Raw genomic sequence first — 18,024 nt, forward strand, 5'->3', positions numbered from 1 at the left:
GTTTCTTTTATTTCCAAGATTTTTATAAGCGTTGATTTTCAGGCGTCATTAGGGTTTTATTTTACCCTACACGTCTTCAGCCTAATGCTATATATTTTTTGTAAAAATAAAATTATACTTTACCTATGTATTTAAAAAAATAACTACTTTCATTACAATACTCATAGATTTTTGATCATTCTAAAAAAATATGCACTTTAGTGTTCAAATATTTTATGGAATACGGCCCGCTAATAATTTATTGTTATACTGTTATAATTATTATTATACTATGTAAAAAAAATGAAAAACAATACTTTTACGTGAAAAATACCTTTACAAGTAACAAATAAAAATGTATTTAACCTCTTTACTGACTACTTATTACATAAGCACTGGGTGTATACAATTAGTTTCTACTGGCTGGTTTTAAACTGTTAAATTTACTGGTTGAGTAAATTTGATAGGCTTACTTGACAAAGATAATTAGTCGACGTGATAAAACCTCTGGCAATCTAATGAATCACAATTTAACAACGGAACCGTGAAATCATAGCTAACTTAATAACAGCAAAAAAACATACTACTTTATGGCGTGAGATCTGTTTTTAGTTGTTTTATGATTTATTTATTCTTTTATTTTGTTGGTCGGATATAAAACATAGTCAATGACATAAAAACAGGTTGTCAAGAAATAGTTATTAGTTGGGCTAATTGTGGTGGCCGTCATTCCTTATTTCCCCATCTACCTCAAATCCTTATTTATTGTTGTCGCAAGACATCATTTGATCTTCATATATTAAGTTTATTCTCCATTTTAAAACAATTAATAACTATTTTTTTTAAACTTTTAATTATTCATGCCTGCCCGTAAAAAATACAAAAATATATAAAACAAGTGCATTTTTGGTTTTTCGAATTGCGTATCGATAGAAATTTACATATGTACCTACTTACGATAATTAGCGTAATTTGAGATATAATCCGTTGCAGCTTTTAGTAGAGTAATAAATTAAAATCATTAGCTTTTAATACTTTAGTTAATGCCTTCGTGCGGTAGTATTTCTAATTTAGAATATTTAAGAAGGTTAGCACACAACATTGAAATTTAATTTTTAACAATTTATATTTTTTATATCTTTCGTGTATCTAAAATATTATAATTTTATGTAAAAATAAAAATTGTCTTATTTATAAATTGTTCTGTCTGCGGTAATATCCGGGTGGTTTTGTCGGGACCCCCATAAAATACCCCTCGATCTCTACATAATAATAATATAGTCCAAACTATTTGGTATTCATAGTGTCTGTACAGTATATCCGCTATAAAACCAGTCAGCCGTATGCAGAGACAAGACACTTTATTACTTCAACTAGTATCCGTCGGTAGAAAAATGTTATAGTGGTAATAATAGCTGCAGTCGCATGCAAAGAAAGTCAACCAGAATAATTACCGATACTATTTGTCATGTAGGGTAACATTTTTATCATTTACCATTTAATTTAACTACAGGCCACATATAAATAATTTGCATAACATTTATCAGAAAAAAACAAATTGCAAGAAATCATTTTAAAAGATGAAACTTGCCTGCAATCTAAATAATATTATAATATGTAATAAAAACGGCATAAAAAATTAACAATGTAGAACATTTTTTTAAATAATTCTATATGTATATTTTAGAAATTTAATTATTATACAACATTTTAACGTAGATAAGGTTTATTGGCAGAACCGTTACACGGAGGTGTCATATTGTTTTTACAATATAAACCAGATAAACATTATATCTGTGGTACAGTCACCGGGGGCTTAAAACTATGCTAATAACAAACATCCGGCGTAATCAAGAAACAAAATATTTATACTATCCTGGACGAAAACCAAAATATTTGTAATAATCAGTCTCATTATGTAGGTAGGTACATTATGAAAAACTGTTATTTTTTAATACAACTATTTGACGATGGCCGAACGGCGTACGCGTCGGCTTATTATATCGTGTGGGACCCACGTTCGAATCTTGGGTCTGGCAAATACATATAATTAATTTATTGTTTTAAAATTTGTGTTAGGAGTCAGAGTATGGACCTACTTGGTTGAGCAAGTGGTTTACATCCATTTTTGTATAAACAAAAATCTGCTAATACAAAACCTCCACTCTGTGGAGGCCCATAATTATGATCTTCTTAGAATCAGACATGGTAAAAAATATATTTAAAAAAAATGCTGTGCAGTGTTTATACACAAAGAATATAGTTTTGCGCATAAAGTAACTACGATTGATTAATTTTGAAAAATTTTGACTGATTTAAGTGTTGTATTACCAATTCCATTAAATTTGAGTTATTTTTACTGGCCCGTGTCTTGTCTTTTACCATCTTTAGGCACCACAAATTACAGTACGGGTAGCTTAAAACGATCAAAATGTAATAGACCAAAACTAATCCACAGTAATTTATTATTTACTTTGGGCAGCATATTTACCACACACAATAACAACGCTGCATTGAGTATGGAAGTATGGGTATTAAGCAAATCTTTCCTTTAGCATTCTATTCATTGGAGTGCATGTATTTTTATTCGTTTCCGATAACTAAATATGGATGAGAAAACCATTTCCTCGGGCAATATATATTTTATTCAGATGTATTCATATTACCCAGTACGGTATATATTACCAGTGGCGTAACAAGGGGTAGACGAGCGAGGCAGCTGCCCCGAGCGCATCTTGGGTAGGGGGCGTAAAAGTAGAGTTTTGTTTAATGCATAAGAATAAAAAAAAAATAACAGAAAATTTCACCGTAAAATGACGAAATTATGGAAAAACGAACCATCTCTTGATTATGATAAAAAAACAATGTTTAATTGTAAAAAAAATCACCCATATAGTCAATATTTGTGTGTACAATCGCTATAGTGAGATAAAGTGAAATAGTCGAGTCTGTCATTTGATTACTGAAAGCTACACCTACACAATGAATCGCTGATATTCAAAAAGAAATGTAAAGGTCCAATTGAAAGACAAATACAAATGTTGAATTTATTTATAATATCCTGTAACTTCAAAGAAACAGTGAGATAACTGAAATAACCCACTATTAATAATATTACACAAAAAATACAATTATTATGTTTTACAAAACATAATTTTATTTGAATGAAACATTAATGTTAAATTATCTCAAAACTAGTGTTTGTTTGATAATATGTTTATGTAAATAATAAGAACATTTTTTTAAAATTATTAATAACTATTAATAATTATTAATAATGTCCTTGCTTTTTCGTACAAGGCGGTTGTAAGTTTTTTTGAAAAATCAGAAACACCCAGGTTTTAAGAAAAGCACATAAATATTGTTGGGTACCTAAGGTTAGGTGTTGGGTACCAAATTGGAAAGCGGCCACACTGAATAGGGACAGGTGGAGGGAGCTGTTGGAGGAGGCCAGGACCCACACCGGGTTGTCACGCCCCTGATGATGATGACGTAAATATTGTACCCTCATCAGGAATCGAACCAAGAACTCTTGGGTGGAAGGACAGTGCCTTACGCATTGCACCACGAGAGCCGCCAATAGGAACAATTACGATTTCGACTGTTAAGTTTTTCAATTAACAGTCTTAGTGTTAAAAATTCACTGTTTTCCCTTCATAATTAAGTAGAATATGAAGAGCTTTATGATTTTGATAATAATTTATTATTATTATTTGATCGTTATGTTTTTCAATTCAAGGGGTAGTATGATTTTTAAAATCTTTTTAATAGTTATTTGGTCCGTATTAAGTATTTAATTACTTTATAGGTTTGTTGTAAGTGTGAATAAGTTTTGTATGACGATACTGGTACATTTTTTTTGTTACTAGGCCTGGCACTAAAATATCTTTCTACGCCCCTGTCTGTTACATTTAAATATTCAGGTGCAATGAAATTGTACTTTATACATATTATACAATTTGAGATTAATAAAGGGTATAACTCTGCATGATTGACATAATTTGATGATGACATAATTTAAATGTGTTTTATATAAAAAAATACATTATCTAAAATCCTAGAAAAAGCTTGATGAAGTGCTTATTTTCCATTGTGCTATCATCACAAGCCGTCTGCTTCGTGTAAATTTTTTCTTATAAGTAAATAGAGGTGTTTATAGGCATGTGGAGGGCTGACAAATAATTTTTTTATGAGTTCTCCCACTATAAAAATAAAATATAAACCCTAAATCACAAAATAAAAAAAAATATTATTAAGGATGACAGTGACACATAATAATATAAGTGGCTTATTTTTGTGGAAGTACCTATATATTGTATGAGTGGTTATGTTTTAGATCCTTATTATGTTTGTTCCAAAGATTTTCTTAGGCGTTAAGTAATATGATATTATGTTATATTCAATTTTGTAAAATACGTATATTTTGAGATTTTCAATAATAAAATAAATAAATAAAAATAAAAATGCCTTTTTATTTATTACAAACAAAAGTAAATGACAGTTAATTGACTATTATAAATGAATATATTATATATAAACTATGAATATATCCATTATGTATATATATATATATATCTATGATTGTAATATCTACTTATTTTCTAGTTTATATAGTATTAATTATTATTAATTTTTGTGTAATACATATATATATTAAAAAAAATATATTTTGTATATAATACTATTAGATAATATTTATAAATTAAACATTGATATAATTAGTTTGTTTGGTTTGTAAGAACCCCTCTTCGGGTGAAGGCCTCCTCCAAAGAGTCGCACTGGACTCTGGTCCTAGACTGGTTTTTGGCTAGTTGTAGCCAATTTGGGGCCCGCAGTGTTTAGGATGTCGTCCAAGATTTTTAATAATGTAATTTAATAAATGCATGACTGTTTCAAGACCCCCTTTTAAATCTTCGAATTGATTGCATTATCAGTATTTATTTGATTGTTTTTGAGTTAAAACGAAACAGACCGACAAATATATAGTTAATGTACTGAAGCAGTATGAAAACACTCAAAACGCTAAAAGAAAGATAAATATTTCTAAGTCATTGGCAGACACTTTAATATGATTATTAGTATATATTTCGTTATGGTATTTATGTATTTTTAAACACCCGTTAGTGTATCGTAAAAAAATGTTAAACCATGCGATTCATATGTACTTTTCATGCACTGCAAACTGCGATGACAAGAATGATTTTTCAATTTTTAAATATACGACAGTCTGTTCTTATATTTCGATGAAAATATACGTATAATTGACGAGTGGATAGTGATATTAATACAATATCAATTAAATAAAAACATATTTTCTATATCTTTCCATTTAAGTGATAAAATGTATAAACAGTGAAACAAATAGTTTATAATATTTATTAAGTTTTTTTATAAAAGTATCTTAAAAATATTTAAACTATAGTATTATTTATTTTGGAACAATTATTTATTAAATAGAATCCTAAAATAATCAAAGAGAAGTTATCATTAAATTTTTGAGAGTTGGTGAGACTGTAATAATATGCTTGGTATTGCAATTTTATTATCAAACAAAATATTCAAATTTTATTTACAAATCAGTAAAGTTTTGTTTTCGAACAGTCCAGTTGTGAGCAATTTAATATGGAAATTATGTTTCAAAAAGTAACCTTTTACGGTCTGTTAATTGTTATTATTTTACAAGAAGCCATTTCCTTTGAAATGGACAGAAGTTACGTGGTTGGTAACCATGGCAACGCTCACGTCCGTTTAAACAACTTTGCTTCATACGAGTTAGTACCAAAATTAAATAAAGCGACCGACGTCAACGAAACGTCGGGCCACACAAAGAACAGGAAAAGGTTTTTAAAAATTAGCTCAGCCAAACTTTTGACTGAATCGGACAGCAGGGATTTACAAACGAAATCACAAAATAAAAAAACAGTGCTCGTATTTGGCGCAGGAAATTTATCAATCAACGCCAGAAATAAATCAATGAATTCTCTCGTTGATTTCATCCGTTCAATTCCTCGAGAGAATGTGGAAAAAAATCGAAATATATTCGCAGTGAAAGACTTTCAAAACCTAAAACGTATATTGGACGACAGTCGAAGAGTCCAACACCGAATGAAATACATGTATGAAGTCCCTATGATAGAAAAACAATACGAATTAAAAGTCAACAAAACTACCAATAATCGATTAATATTTGAGTATAAGAATCTGACAAGTGGTATTTCAAATGTCCAAAAGATATTATCTAATTCGACCATATTGGATACCAAAAAAAATAAGGCAGTTAATAATAGTTATCTGACGTTTAAAAATCGTGACTCGGATTTCGACAAAGTTTTAACTGCGGAAGTTAAATCCCAGGACGCCAAAGTTACGAAAGGACGGTTTTTGAACATTTTTGAAGTGGTGAATTTTAACAATGTTGATTGTGTTTCAAGTAATGGGCTCACTGGGACATGTCTACATAGATTGGAGTGTGCCGAAGCTTCTGGTATCGAGATGGGATCGTGCGCAGATGGATTTGGAATCTGTTGTTTGTGTAAGTACTTATTTAGTGATTTAAAATTATTGTTAAATAATTACAAGATAAAAAGAACTTTTTATATACAACGTTTTTGAATTCTGTTGAACCATATAAACTTGACTTGACTAGCTTAAACGATCAAAAAATTTTGTACTTGACATGTCATATTGATTTCCATAGTAACGCTCGTATAAAATAATAATTTAGTTACCTTAGACCCCAAACAACCAATAATGGTGTCGAAATAACTTTTCATACAAAACAGAATTAACTAAAAATGAATTCAATTCTACTTAAAGATGGCTAAAAGTAATAAAAAAATGCATTGGCATTGTGTTCTGATATATTCTATTTAAAAATCGATTGCAAGATTTGTACTGGACAAAGAACTACCGAACAAATAAGAATACGAGCTAAGAAAAACGTTGTAAAACGAAAAACCTAATAGGTACCTCCAAATATTTCAAACAAACGAGGGCTCTAAAATAGTTTCCATTTTTGAAAAATACAATTCAATAAAAATGTTTTCTTTCCTTTTATACGTATAATTTCTATAGAAAACGTATTATAAAATGTTATATATTATTAGTATAAAAGCAATATTTAAAAATTATTTTTTTTCAGAATTAATTATCCATACAAAGTTATTTATAATGACAACATTTTATAAAAAAAGAAACTGCCTGATTTTGTTTCTAAAGTTGGGATTATATTGAGATGCATGTCGCGTACTGTCACGCTGTCACGGCGACAAATTTAAACTATGGTTTCGTCATTTTGGAGAATATTTTGAACGGACACGAACTATGTAAATTCAATGATGGAGTAACCTAGTAACGAGTCTCTATAAAATAAATAATATTTTGAACAGAACCCAACCAACAGACCATCGAAAGACAACATTCTTATAGAAAATACAAAGATTTTGACAGGAGTCAAAAATGTGTAGGCATATAGAAAATAATAAAAAAGTTCATTGAGTTATGCAAGTGTCGATGCAGTGCGGTACGCATGAGGTGACCTCATTCTTCTTCTGGTAATTTTGGCAGATTTTGCTAACTGTTAAGTAATGTTCGTTTAAAGGTTCAAAATGTGCTACGGGATGGTAGCATCAGTCTGATAACATTCTAAACACAGAGAAAAACGACCTTACACACGCAACTGTAACAGAACGTGACAGCACATAACGTGATCATAATATATTTGAACCTTAAACCTCTAAGATAAATACTATACTTTGCAAATCGTTTAACTTAAATAAAAAGAAAGAGGAATTTGATTTAAAAAGAGAATAAAGCTTATTAAAATTTTTAGTGTTTTCAACGGCAAATTGATATTTTTCAATGTGATTTCGGTAATAAATGTTTTGTTTTTTTTTGTAAAAGGCACATATAGAATTAATCCAGAGACTCAAAATAAAATAAAACCGCTTAAGATATATTTATACAGAAATATAATTCATTACGATCCGACTGGAGAATTCGGATAGATATTAGTTATATATAACTTTAAATGAAATCATAGCAGAGTGAAAGAGCTTACTTTGGACCGCCTTAGCTCTATTCTGGGAGTAGCAGATGACCTTGATGAGCTCAACTACGGACCTTCAGACATGAGGAAATTACCAAAAAGATAAAACTTTTCCCATTGCATAGTTTGTATACTATCCAACTGCAATTTAAAACTAATCGAAATATAATAAAATCGTTTTACATTCGGAGATTAAGATAATTTGACATTACTTAAGTTATGAGGCTTTTTTGTATTAGGTATCATAAAGATAATAAATTAAAAACATTTTTGGATATTAAAATCGAGAAACTTTTCTACAAAATAATTTAGTTAAAAAACAAATTATTATATAAGTAAATCCATTTTTTGTTAAAACGTTTCATAATATAATATTATTATTTATTTTTCACCCTTACTTGGTGGAAATATTCAAAATTATAAACACTTAAATAGTAGGTATGTATGTATCTATAGTCTAAGGTAGGTATACACTTTCGTAAGAACATTTGAAAATGTTCTGCAAACAAAACTGATCTTGTGACAAATAAAAATGTGAAAATACAAGAAAATATAAAAGGATTACTAATAAATACAATATTATTTAAGTGTTTGTTATTTCGAATAAAAATACAATAAAGCGTTGTCTCACAATTTAATAATATATTTCAGTTCAATATTCATGTGGTGACCAGACATCGTCAAACTGTTCGACTTTCACAAATCCTGGATTTCCAAAACCCTCCACAGATAGAATTTCTTGTACGTTAACCATACATAAAGCTGGTTCTGGGATAAATCAATTGAAACTTGATTTTGTGCAAATGGAGGTTAGTACCTACTATAAAAGTTATGGTTTATATTTTTTGAATTTTCTTATCATTTTCTCACATTTTGTAACTTTTCTGACAATATGTATAAGCGGTTTTGACGTACCTACCTATTATATGTATTTACAAAGTGCACGGATATTAAAACAAAACTAGCAGAGCCAGCTGGCGGTCGCCAGTCTGTCTCGCTAGGTCTTGCAGACGGCTTGGCGGTGTTGGATATTAATATAATTGTGAAGTATGCGTAGACGGCGCCTAAGTTTTCCCTTCGAGATGGATTTTCATTCACCTCTGACAGTTTGACATTTTGCCGATTTGTCAGTTTTACGATTTGCATATCGCCACTACAAATATAAATTTGGGGTCATATGAGTAGTCTATTCTGGAGTCTGGCCGTCACAATATCGTCTGACACTACTTCAGGATAATAGGCCTAGCAGAACAGCTGGCAATCGCCGATTGCTACCACTAAAATTTTAATAGTATATACCTAATATGTTTATATATTGAACTTTTTCATTCATACTTATTTGTTTTCGTTGAACCAAGAAAATATATTACACATGTTGTTGGTTAGTTTTTTATAATTCATTAAACCCTGCCTCAACCAAAAAATAGTGGTAAACAATATTATTCTATCTATTAATTATCCAAAATGATGTATGATTTAATGGCATAATTTTAAATATTTTATGAACAGATTGGTTTTACCAGGGTTTAATTGAATTTTAAAAACTAACCAACACCATCTGTATATTATTGTAATCTTAGTTCAATGTTAACAAATACGTATAACTAACAAAGTTTAGTCTGTACTATCTATGGTGGATCCACCCTACCTCCACCCATCACCACTGCAAGATAGTCTTATTTTTCATACATTTAGATTATTGCGTTATAATATGTTGTATTTATTCAATGGTGGAAGATCCATTATTATCCACTATATCTCATAATAAGTCTTTTAAGATACTCGTAATTACCACTCTGAATGTATGTGTCCATAAATGCTTTGCTTAGGAGCAAAAATGGTATTTTATTTTAAAATTCGTAAGTACTATTCTATACTATTTAATGAATAAATTCCAACATGTTAAATTTATTATTTAACAAATTATCTGGGTGGAGAAATAGAAAAAATAATATTTTATATCATATACAAAAATTGAAAAAGTAGCAGGTACTTACTTATTATACCTAATTGTGTCGTAAAAAGGTCATAATTGTCTATATTTGACTATAAGTATATTATATTTCACTTAAAAGTTTAGTGATCAAAGAACAAACTCATGGATAATGTCATTATTAAAAGAAACATTATTGGAATTTAATTTTTATTGAGTACTTATTAATAGTTACCAATGATATAAAAGAAGAAGAAAGATTACTGTAATTTTATATATAATTATTATTATAAAATATATAAACATCATTAATTTTTAATTACTTGTATTAAACGTCACATCAATTTCATTTACCTACCTAAATGTAAAAATATTACAATTATTACTGAATCAGGATGTGATACTTACTATTATATTGATAAGAACGTAATATGTATAATATAATGTAGTTTCTTATATTACTGAGTCTGAAATTATTCAATTTATTGATAGCAGTATTAAAATTATCTTCATCTTACAATAAATAATGTCTTGATTGAAATTGATTATTTACGGGTGCTAATAGAAATATCAAATTTTTTAGATTATTCCTGTAAATTCAATCATAATCATTAAATGACAATCATTAGTCTATTAGTTTGACAGATAAGTGGCAGTGAAGTGGTTTTAGATTATATTTTCGTAGTAATTAGTAAGGAAATAGGCATTTATTTCTTGTTAAAACTCATAGTACACCAATGTGGCGATTTCAGAGTTGAATAGTTTTGTGGAATAATCATTCTGATTTGTGAAATATCGATTACATAGAAAGTATTAAGCGACATTATAATTAATTTGCGGTAGATAGACAGCAAAGTAGCGAAAATGGATGGTGACGGATATAAAACGCGATTTAAAAATGATATTATCTGTGATTGTGTCGAGTTTTATCAGATTGTGCCGGATTCAAATTTAAGCTAATTCGGGACTCTAAAAAATGAATTGAAATAGTTTAAAAATCAACAAAATGATATTTAAATAAAAAAATTGGTGCGTTTTCCAAAATCTCTTAGGATAATAATATATAGGAGATAATTACAATTATCTATATTATAGAAAGAACTTTTTATATACAACGTTTTTAAATTTTCTTAGAATCATATAAACTTGACTTGACTAGCTTAAATGATCAAAAAAAAATTGTATTTGATAGAAATAATACTGACATGTCATTTTGACACTCATATTAATAATTTAGTTGTTAGGACCCTAGCAACCAATAATAGTGGATTGGATTACGGATTTCTTCCGAAATAACTTTTCACACAAATAGAATTAGCTGAAAATGAATTTAATTCTACTTAAAAATGGCTAAAAGTATTAAAAAATGCATTGGCATCGTGTTCTGATATATTCTAAAAGTTTGAAATGTCTAGCTAGTCGGGATGTTAGTTAAAAATCGATTTCAAGATTTGTACCGGACAAACAACCACCAGACAAATAAGAATACGACCTAATAAAAATGATGTATCAAAAAAGGCATAACTCCTCACACCATATAAAATATAAAATTAATGGTAATTGTTGATTTAAAAATATAAAAATAATGAACATTTCATAACGGAAATAACTCAGGCAGCATAATTATTAGAAATTATTATTTTCAAGAACGACATTTCAACCGATATATTGATTGGAAGGAGTACCCAGGTGGAAATGGAAGATGTGTGTTTTAGTCCCACTTGATTGATTTTATAATACGCTTGTGTGAATTATATATAATATATATAAACTGAGATCTATCTCTTCATTAATTTATGGTCGCAACATTTGATAAGAAATGTTAACATATTTTTTCCTTTAATAATTAAACCGTCTTATTCTCTATTCTAGTGTTGGGATTATACCTCTAATATAGGGGTACCATATTGGCATGTCTCTATTGCTTAGCTTATATGTTTTGTAATTTATATTTTGTTTTTGCACTCATTTCTAGACTCTGATATTTCATTTACGTTATCAAAACCCAAATAGGTTAATTGGTTTTCAAGTAATTTCAAAAACACTATTGAATTAATAAAATATATATAATAATTATGAATTCTGAGCTTAGCAACGACCAGTAAAATAAAAGTTACCTTTTAATAAAATATTTTTTTATTGAACATCTTGCATAGTCTGAAAACACTTCTGAGAAATATATAACAACTAGAAGAAATATTTTTCAAAAAAGTACGATACCCAGCAGGATTCTAACATGCGCCCCCTGGGATTCGTTCCAATGCGGACTGATCACTAAGCTATAATACGTCGCGTTCTATCTAATTGGGACTAAGTTAATTAGTTGTTAATAAGGCTAATGGTCGGCAATAATAAGTAACGCAATTTAGAAAGCGCTTCAAAATGTATTGTAAAAGCCACCAGTTAATTTCATCGCAATTATATAGGAAATGACGCATACAAGCTTAGTAGTCAGTGCACGTGAGTGCGAATACCAAAGGACGCTGATTTGAATCCTGCTGCATGTCGTATTTTATTCACAAACAATTTTTCTAGTGGTTATATTATAGTTGCCAGAAGTATTTTTTGAATTATGTATGTTACTAGCATTTAACGTTATCAGATGTTTTACTTGGGGCTTATAAAACATAGATATGTACTTTATATTCTGAATATAAGCGATATGCTTTTTTTGTATTAAGCTTTCACTATTACGAGAATTCAAAAACCATATAAAAAGAAGATTGCAATCCATAATAGAATAAAGCCGAATTATTCTTACATGTGAGTTTTTTTTAATAAGTTTTATTGTTACTGGTTGTACTATTTGAGTAAGAAAAAGATATACTATGAACATCCAATGAACTTGTATGGTACCATAGGGGTTTACCGACTATACAATTTTATTGATATTCTTTCTTCGTATCTATATATTTGTATAAATCATATTACTCAGCATTAAATTAGTGATAACGTTTAATATGTAGGTTTTGTTGTTAAAACAAAACATTAGAACAATGGTAGTTGTCAGCGTTTCCTCAATCAAAAGTAGTATTTATTTTGATTGGTAATTACGACAATATCTATTGTAATATAATATGTACTGTAGTAATATAAATAATAAGGAAAATCTATGAATCCTCACTCAACTCACCGACTACGCCACGAGGCATGCTGCTATAATAGTATATTCGTTATTCCACTCGAATTAAGTCTTTCAGTGTATCAATTCCTTGATCATAATGATCTCATCTGCACATCATTACCTCGCGATAATAATCTAACGACATCACTCTTATTATTGCATTCAGTGTATTCTAGTATCAACCAATAAACTCTCATCTCAAAAAACCGAGCAACAACGACTCTTCATATACCACCATCTCATCATACAGCCAAATATTCTTATTAGTACATTCATACTCCTGCGCATCTATTATATACACACGACTGCTTTCGGCCGCTACAACAGCTATCTAGGATAGGAAAGTATCAAATTATTAGCACTTATTATAACATTGACAATACGTTAGTTGTAATTGTTACAGTAAGTACTATATTTTAACAACATCTCTCTTGGCTATGATAAATGTCAGAGCGAGATAGTCAGTTTTGACTGTTAAGACGGTTAACTTTGTGTAATTGTTAGAATACGTGTTACTATTTCGATACTTTCCTACCCTAGATAGCAGTCTTGTGTATAGAATACATGCGCTGAAGTATAAGAAGTTTGATAAACAACTGATTGTGTTTATTTTTGGGTTCTCCGTCAAGCTCTGCCAACTTGGTGCCATAGTTCCTACATATGATTTAGTGAGGACACGTCTTATGGTACACCAATCACATTCTCTGAGAGTGTTCTCATGTATGCAAAGAGAAGCTCTACTCAATTCTGATCAAACTTCAACGCAAAACCAGTGGCGGTTCAACTTTAGGGGCTCAAGAGGATGGCACCCGCTAATAAACAAATGACAATGACGACAAAAAAAAAATTAATAATATACATTTTATTTCATAAACATTAGCCGTTTCTTCTAAAAAATAAACAGTAGAAATTAATTTTATAGTTTATTAATTTTAGTATTTAATGATATTTTTTGAATTTAGTTGGCTTATTTTTAATATTTTTTTTGTCAATCCCATTTCTTTATGACACCGATAAGACACGTATAGCATCCCATTAATGCAATCAACGTCCAGCGGCGGTGATTTTGCTATTCATCCCATTCTCATACGAATCTGCTGAATGAATGTATTGTGTATTAATGATATACGCGTATCCAGCTTAAAAGCTATCAAAAAATTGAGTTGATGTCATGATAGGTACTTTTGAAAGAATCGCCGTTAGTGTCATAATGTAGGTATTAATAATGTATAAAACATAGGTACTATTACGTATTTTCTGCATACATGCTGATTTACCGTGCCCTATACGATTGCGTTTCTTATAATAATGCATGTATGTACATCCCTATCATTGTATCTTATGAAGTATTATTATAATATAGCTACCTATCTACTAATATTAGGAACTATTTCAGTCTGTATGAAAACATTGTTTTAATGCAAAAATGCGTTTATTTATAAGATGCAAATAATAAATGTATTAACGGCATAGAATTAATACTGGTTCATAATATCTGACCGTATCACGAGTATAAAAACTATCAATGGTGGGAACAATCGGCTATTCAATTCAATTCAATTCAATTTATTTATTTTTACATATTGTGGACATTACAAATTATAAGTTTAAGACGTTCACAACATGACATAAAAAAAGAGATAGATAGTATGTTATTAACAGTAGAAATATGTACATACAAAAATATTAATTATATAGGTACATGGAAATACACCGGATGAGTTAAGCAGACCCTATTTATAAAAATTTATAAAATAACGTCCACCTATACTCATCCTCACGTAAGTGGAATATATCAACACCCGAAGCAATTTCGTTGAACATAGTTATCGCCCTCCCAATTGGCATTACCAGTGGCAGGTTGGTTCTGCACCTTGGGAGAATAAACAACTGATATTCTCTATTTCTAAGATAGTTATCAGGGACACACAGGTCAACACTGCCCAGAATGGCCGAGTTCTCGTTTATACCTCGTGTGATCATGGCCCCCACAAGGAGGGGCTGACAGGGCTCTAGCCTAAGGGGCCGGGCTCAGCAAGGCCCCGGCGTGGCGAGCCAACCATACCGAGATAAACACGGATCACAAATTTACTCTAATGGTAAAAAAGCGCTATTTTCCTTTGATTAATAATTAAGACTATTTTGGTTGTACAATGAAATTTTTTACTGTGTGACTGTACTCAACAACTCCATAATTTAAATGGATGTAAGTACATATCAAAAATATAAAAAAATGAAAAAAATACACCATTAAATTTGGATAACGCTACTGCAGCGCGTCACACTGACTTTACCCTTAGCGGTAGGTAGGGGGGCCCACAGGAAATCATAGCCTGGGGGCCCGCTTCAGGATGTGGGGGTCATGATTATGATATAATATCCACAAGAATTATTTAATAGATCGAACTATTATAATAATAACGGATCTGGCGTACTGTACAAAACAAGGTCTTTGGATGATCTTTCAGGGATGTTCCAAGTAAAATATTCAAAGCGTCCTTCTCATTCGTAGTGCTGTGGTTTGAACACAAAATGATGTGGATATGTGTAAAATTGTAGTGAGATAGCTTGGCAGTGGCATGCTTAGATATTTAATTTTAATCAATTGTAAAAAAACAACGATTTTTGCTTTTAATTCTTCAATATTTTGACGTAAACTTTGGATAGTTAATTTGAAATTGGTTTTGAAAAATCTCTGAACTTTTTACACATAAACCAAGAATCGAAAAAAATATTTAGAATAAACAAAAATATAATTTATCTATCTATATCATTCAAAAGATTTATTATGTAGTTGTTTTATTTATTTAGTAACGGTTTTTATTCAAATGTTGTGTCTAACCCTCACCGGCGATTTTATTTGACGCAAATGACGCAATCGATTTGGATTTAGAAGGGGGCCTCGGGATAGTTCAAACCAGCCATAGAAGTAGAAGTTAAAAAAATTCGTAGTTACTTCAAATCAAGTATGAATATTAATATTACCTGTAACTAACATCAAAAAGGCCGTAACATAACTACTCAAACCTCAAACAGACCTTATTTATCAGTGAGTACTAGTTACTTGCGTTGCTAGTTGATATTAATGTTTTTTTTTTAATTTTTATCATGGGGGCTCAGAATCAGTACCTAGGATCTCTACGTCCCTAAAACCACCACTGACAACTTTTTTGCATTCCACTAATCACATTTTCTTTCCACTATATTTATAGACCAAGTAGTTAATTATTATTCTACGTACTGTTGTGTCCTTCCGATGAGTGCTTTAAGGAAACAGGTGATTTGGGCTGGCAGGTATCCTGTATGGTTTGATGGTGTTAACTTTCCTTAAGTTTATTATCAGAATTGGGACACGCTGCAAAACTCCTTGATGTAATTCTTCACAGATGTACGTTTAAAGACCGTAAGTATTTGAAGGTAATTTGTCAGGCTAGTTACCTTCTAAGATGCTGGAGCGGTTGGGTGGTGATAATTGATTATGAACACGGAAAATTAATAGAATTTTACGTAAAAGTAAAACGTTACTATTTATTTCAGCGTAATTTCAGTACACAATATTTAACAGACAAAGTTTACGTACTGTACAATGGTTTGGAGACAATAGACAAGGGTGACAACATTTCTTGGGGTTTATACAGCTTATCTAAATGAGTTCTTTGATTTGAATCAAAGTTCAATTGGATGTGCAGGTGTCCATCCAAGGTGTGAGCTTACAGCAACGAAAAATAACAGTTAATGGGTTTCTTGGCCTGGGTCAAAGTCTAAGGGGGTATGCATCCCATAGTGCGCACGTGTACAAATCAACATTGATAACAGTTCGAGTATAAGATGGAGATAAAATATTATGCTGCTCACATAAACAAAACACATATTTAATTTTAATTATTGAGATATCGTACACGTGTGTATTCACAAAGTAATAGATTCGTTTAAAATGTTATCTCGATTAATTTATTGTTTTTAGATAAAATACTAAAGTATTGTGAGTCTTTAAGAACGTTCCTTGCTTGATACAGTCAAGTAGGTATGTACCTAAGTATTTATATTATATTGTTTATTTAAAATTCTTAAGATTCAAAAATCAAATGTTATTGTAAATTTGATAGGTGTGACGCCTTATTAGTGTACACAACAGTACGATGGCCGTTGCAAGGAAAATGCAATTGCATTTTCCTTATTATTTTATTTAAATAATGTTTTGAATAATAGCATAATATTGTCTTTCGTCATAAAGTGACAGAATAAAAGATTTTCTCTTTTGTACACGTATCCTGTGTGGGTGCAATACGTTGGTATGAATTCGATACAAACAGACCCACTCCCATTCATACATGTGAAATGTGCACTACATGAGGGTGGTCGAATTTGTAGAGGGCGGCCAAAAAATATTTTTAGGTATACAAGTCTTCAAAAGATTGTGCCCATCACCTTTCATAAAATATTTTCTCAGCTGAACAGAAATCAGCAATAACTGATGTTGATATAACTTTACATATATCATATTGCTAACTGCACTTTTGACCAAAAATGAGATTTTGTTAGCATTTTGTTATAAAGCATGTTTTCTATGCTCACACAAAATTTGAAACTCCTAAACCTATAAATAAATGCGTTTTCGTTCTTCACACAAAACAGCCAACTGCATGTGCCAAATTTCTAATATCCTCGAAAGAAGTCCGATCTTTATATATTTTTTCTTTATATTATATAAAATGGAAGCTAAAATAGTGTATTGATTCACAATGCAGCTTATTTTGTAAAGAAATATAATTTCTAAGTGTATTTTTGGAATTGTTAGATTTCGCTCGATAGTTAAATTATTAAGTATTTTCTCCATCCCGAAAATTTTTCCAAATGGAGTTAGCCGGTTTGAAGATTAGGCAGTCCTATATTGATTTTCGTAGGATGGCGAGAATGAAAAACCATAAGCACTAACCTTAT

At 30.2% G+C, this 18,024-nt stretch overlaps 1 protein-coding gene across 1 annotated transcript in view; it reads left to right on the forward strand.

Annotated features, from left to right (window-relative positions):
- The first annotated feature begins 6,416 nt into the window (after positions 1-6,416).
- The window catches only part of LOC147075863 (uncharacterized), a 67,945-nt gene continuing 56,337 nt past the window's right edge, over positions 6,417-18,024 (forward strand). The window contains exons 1-2 of the mRNA XM_085942192.1: positions 6,417-6,511; positions 8,678-8,835. Of these exons, the coding sequence (XP_085798318.1) occupies positions 6,472-6,511; positions 8,678-8,835 (198 nt within the window). The 5' untranslated portion in view covers positions 6,417-6,471. The remainder of the gene's footprint in view (positions 6,512-8,677; positions 8,836-18,024) is intronic.

This window comes from Rhyacophila brunnea, unplaced genomic scaffold (genome assembly GCF_057557595.1).
Source record: "Rhyacophila brunnea isolate RB1 unplaced genomic scaffold, BYU_Rbru_1.0 scaffold_14, whole genome shotgun sequence".
NCBI lineage: Eukaryota > Metazoa > Arthropoda > Insecta > Trichoptera > Rhyacophilidae > Rhyacophila > Rhyacophila brunnea.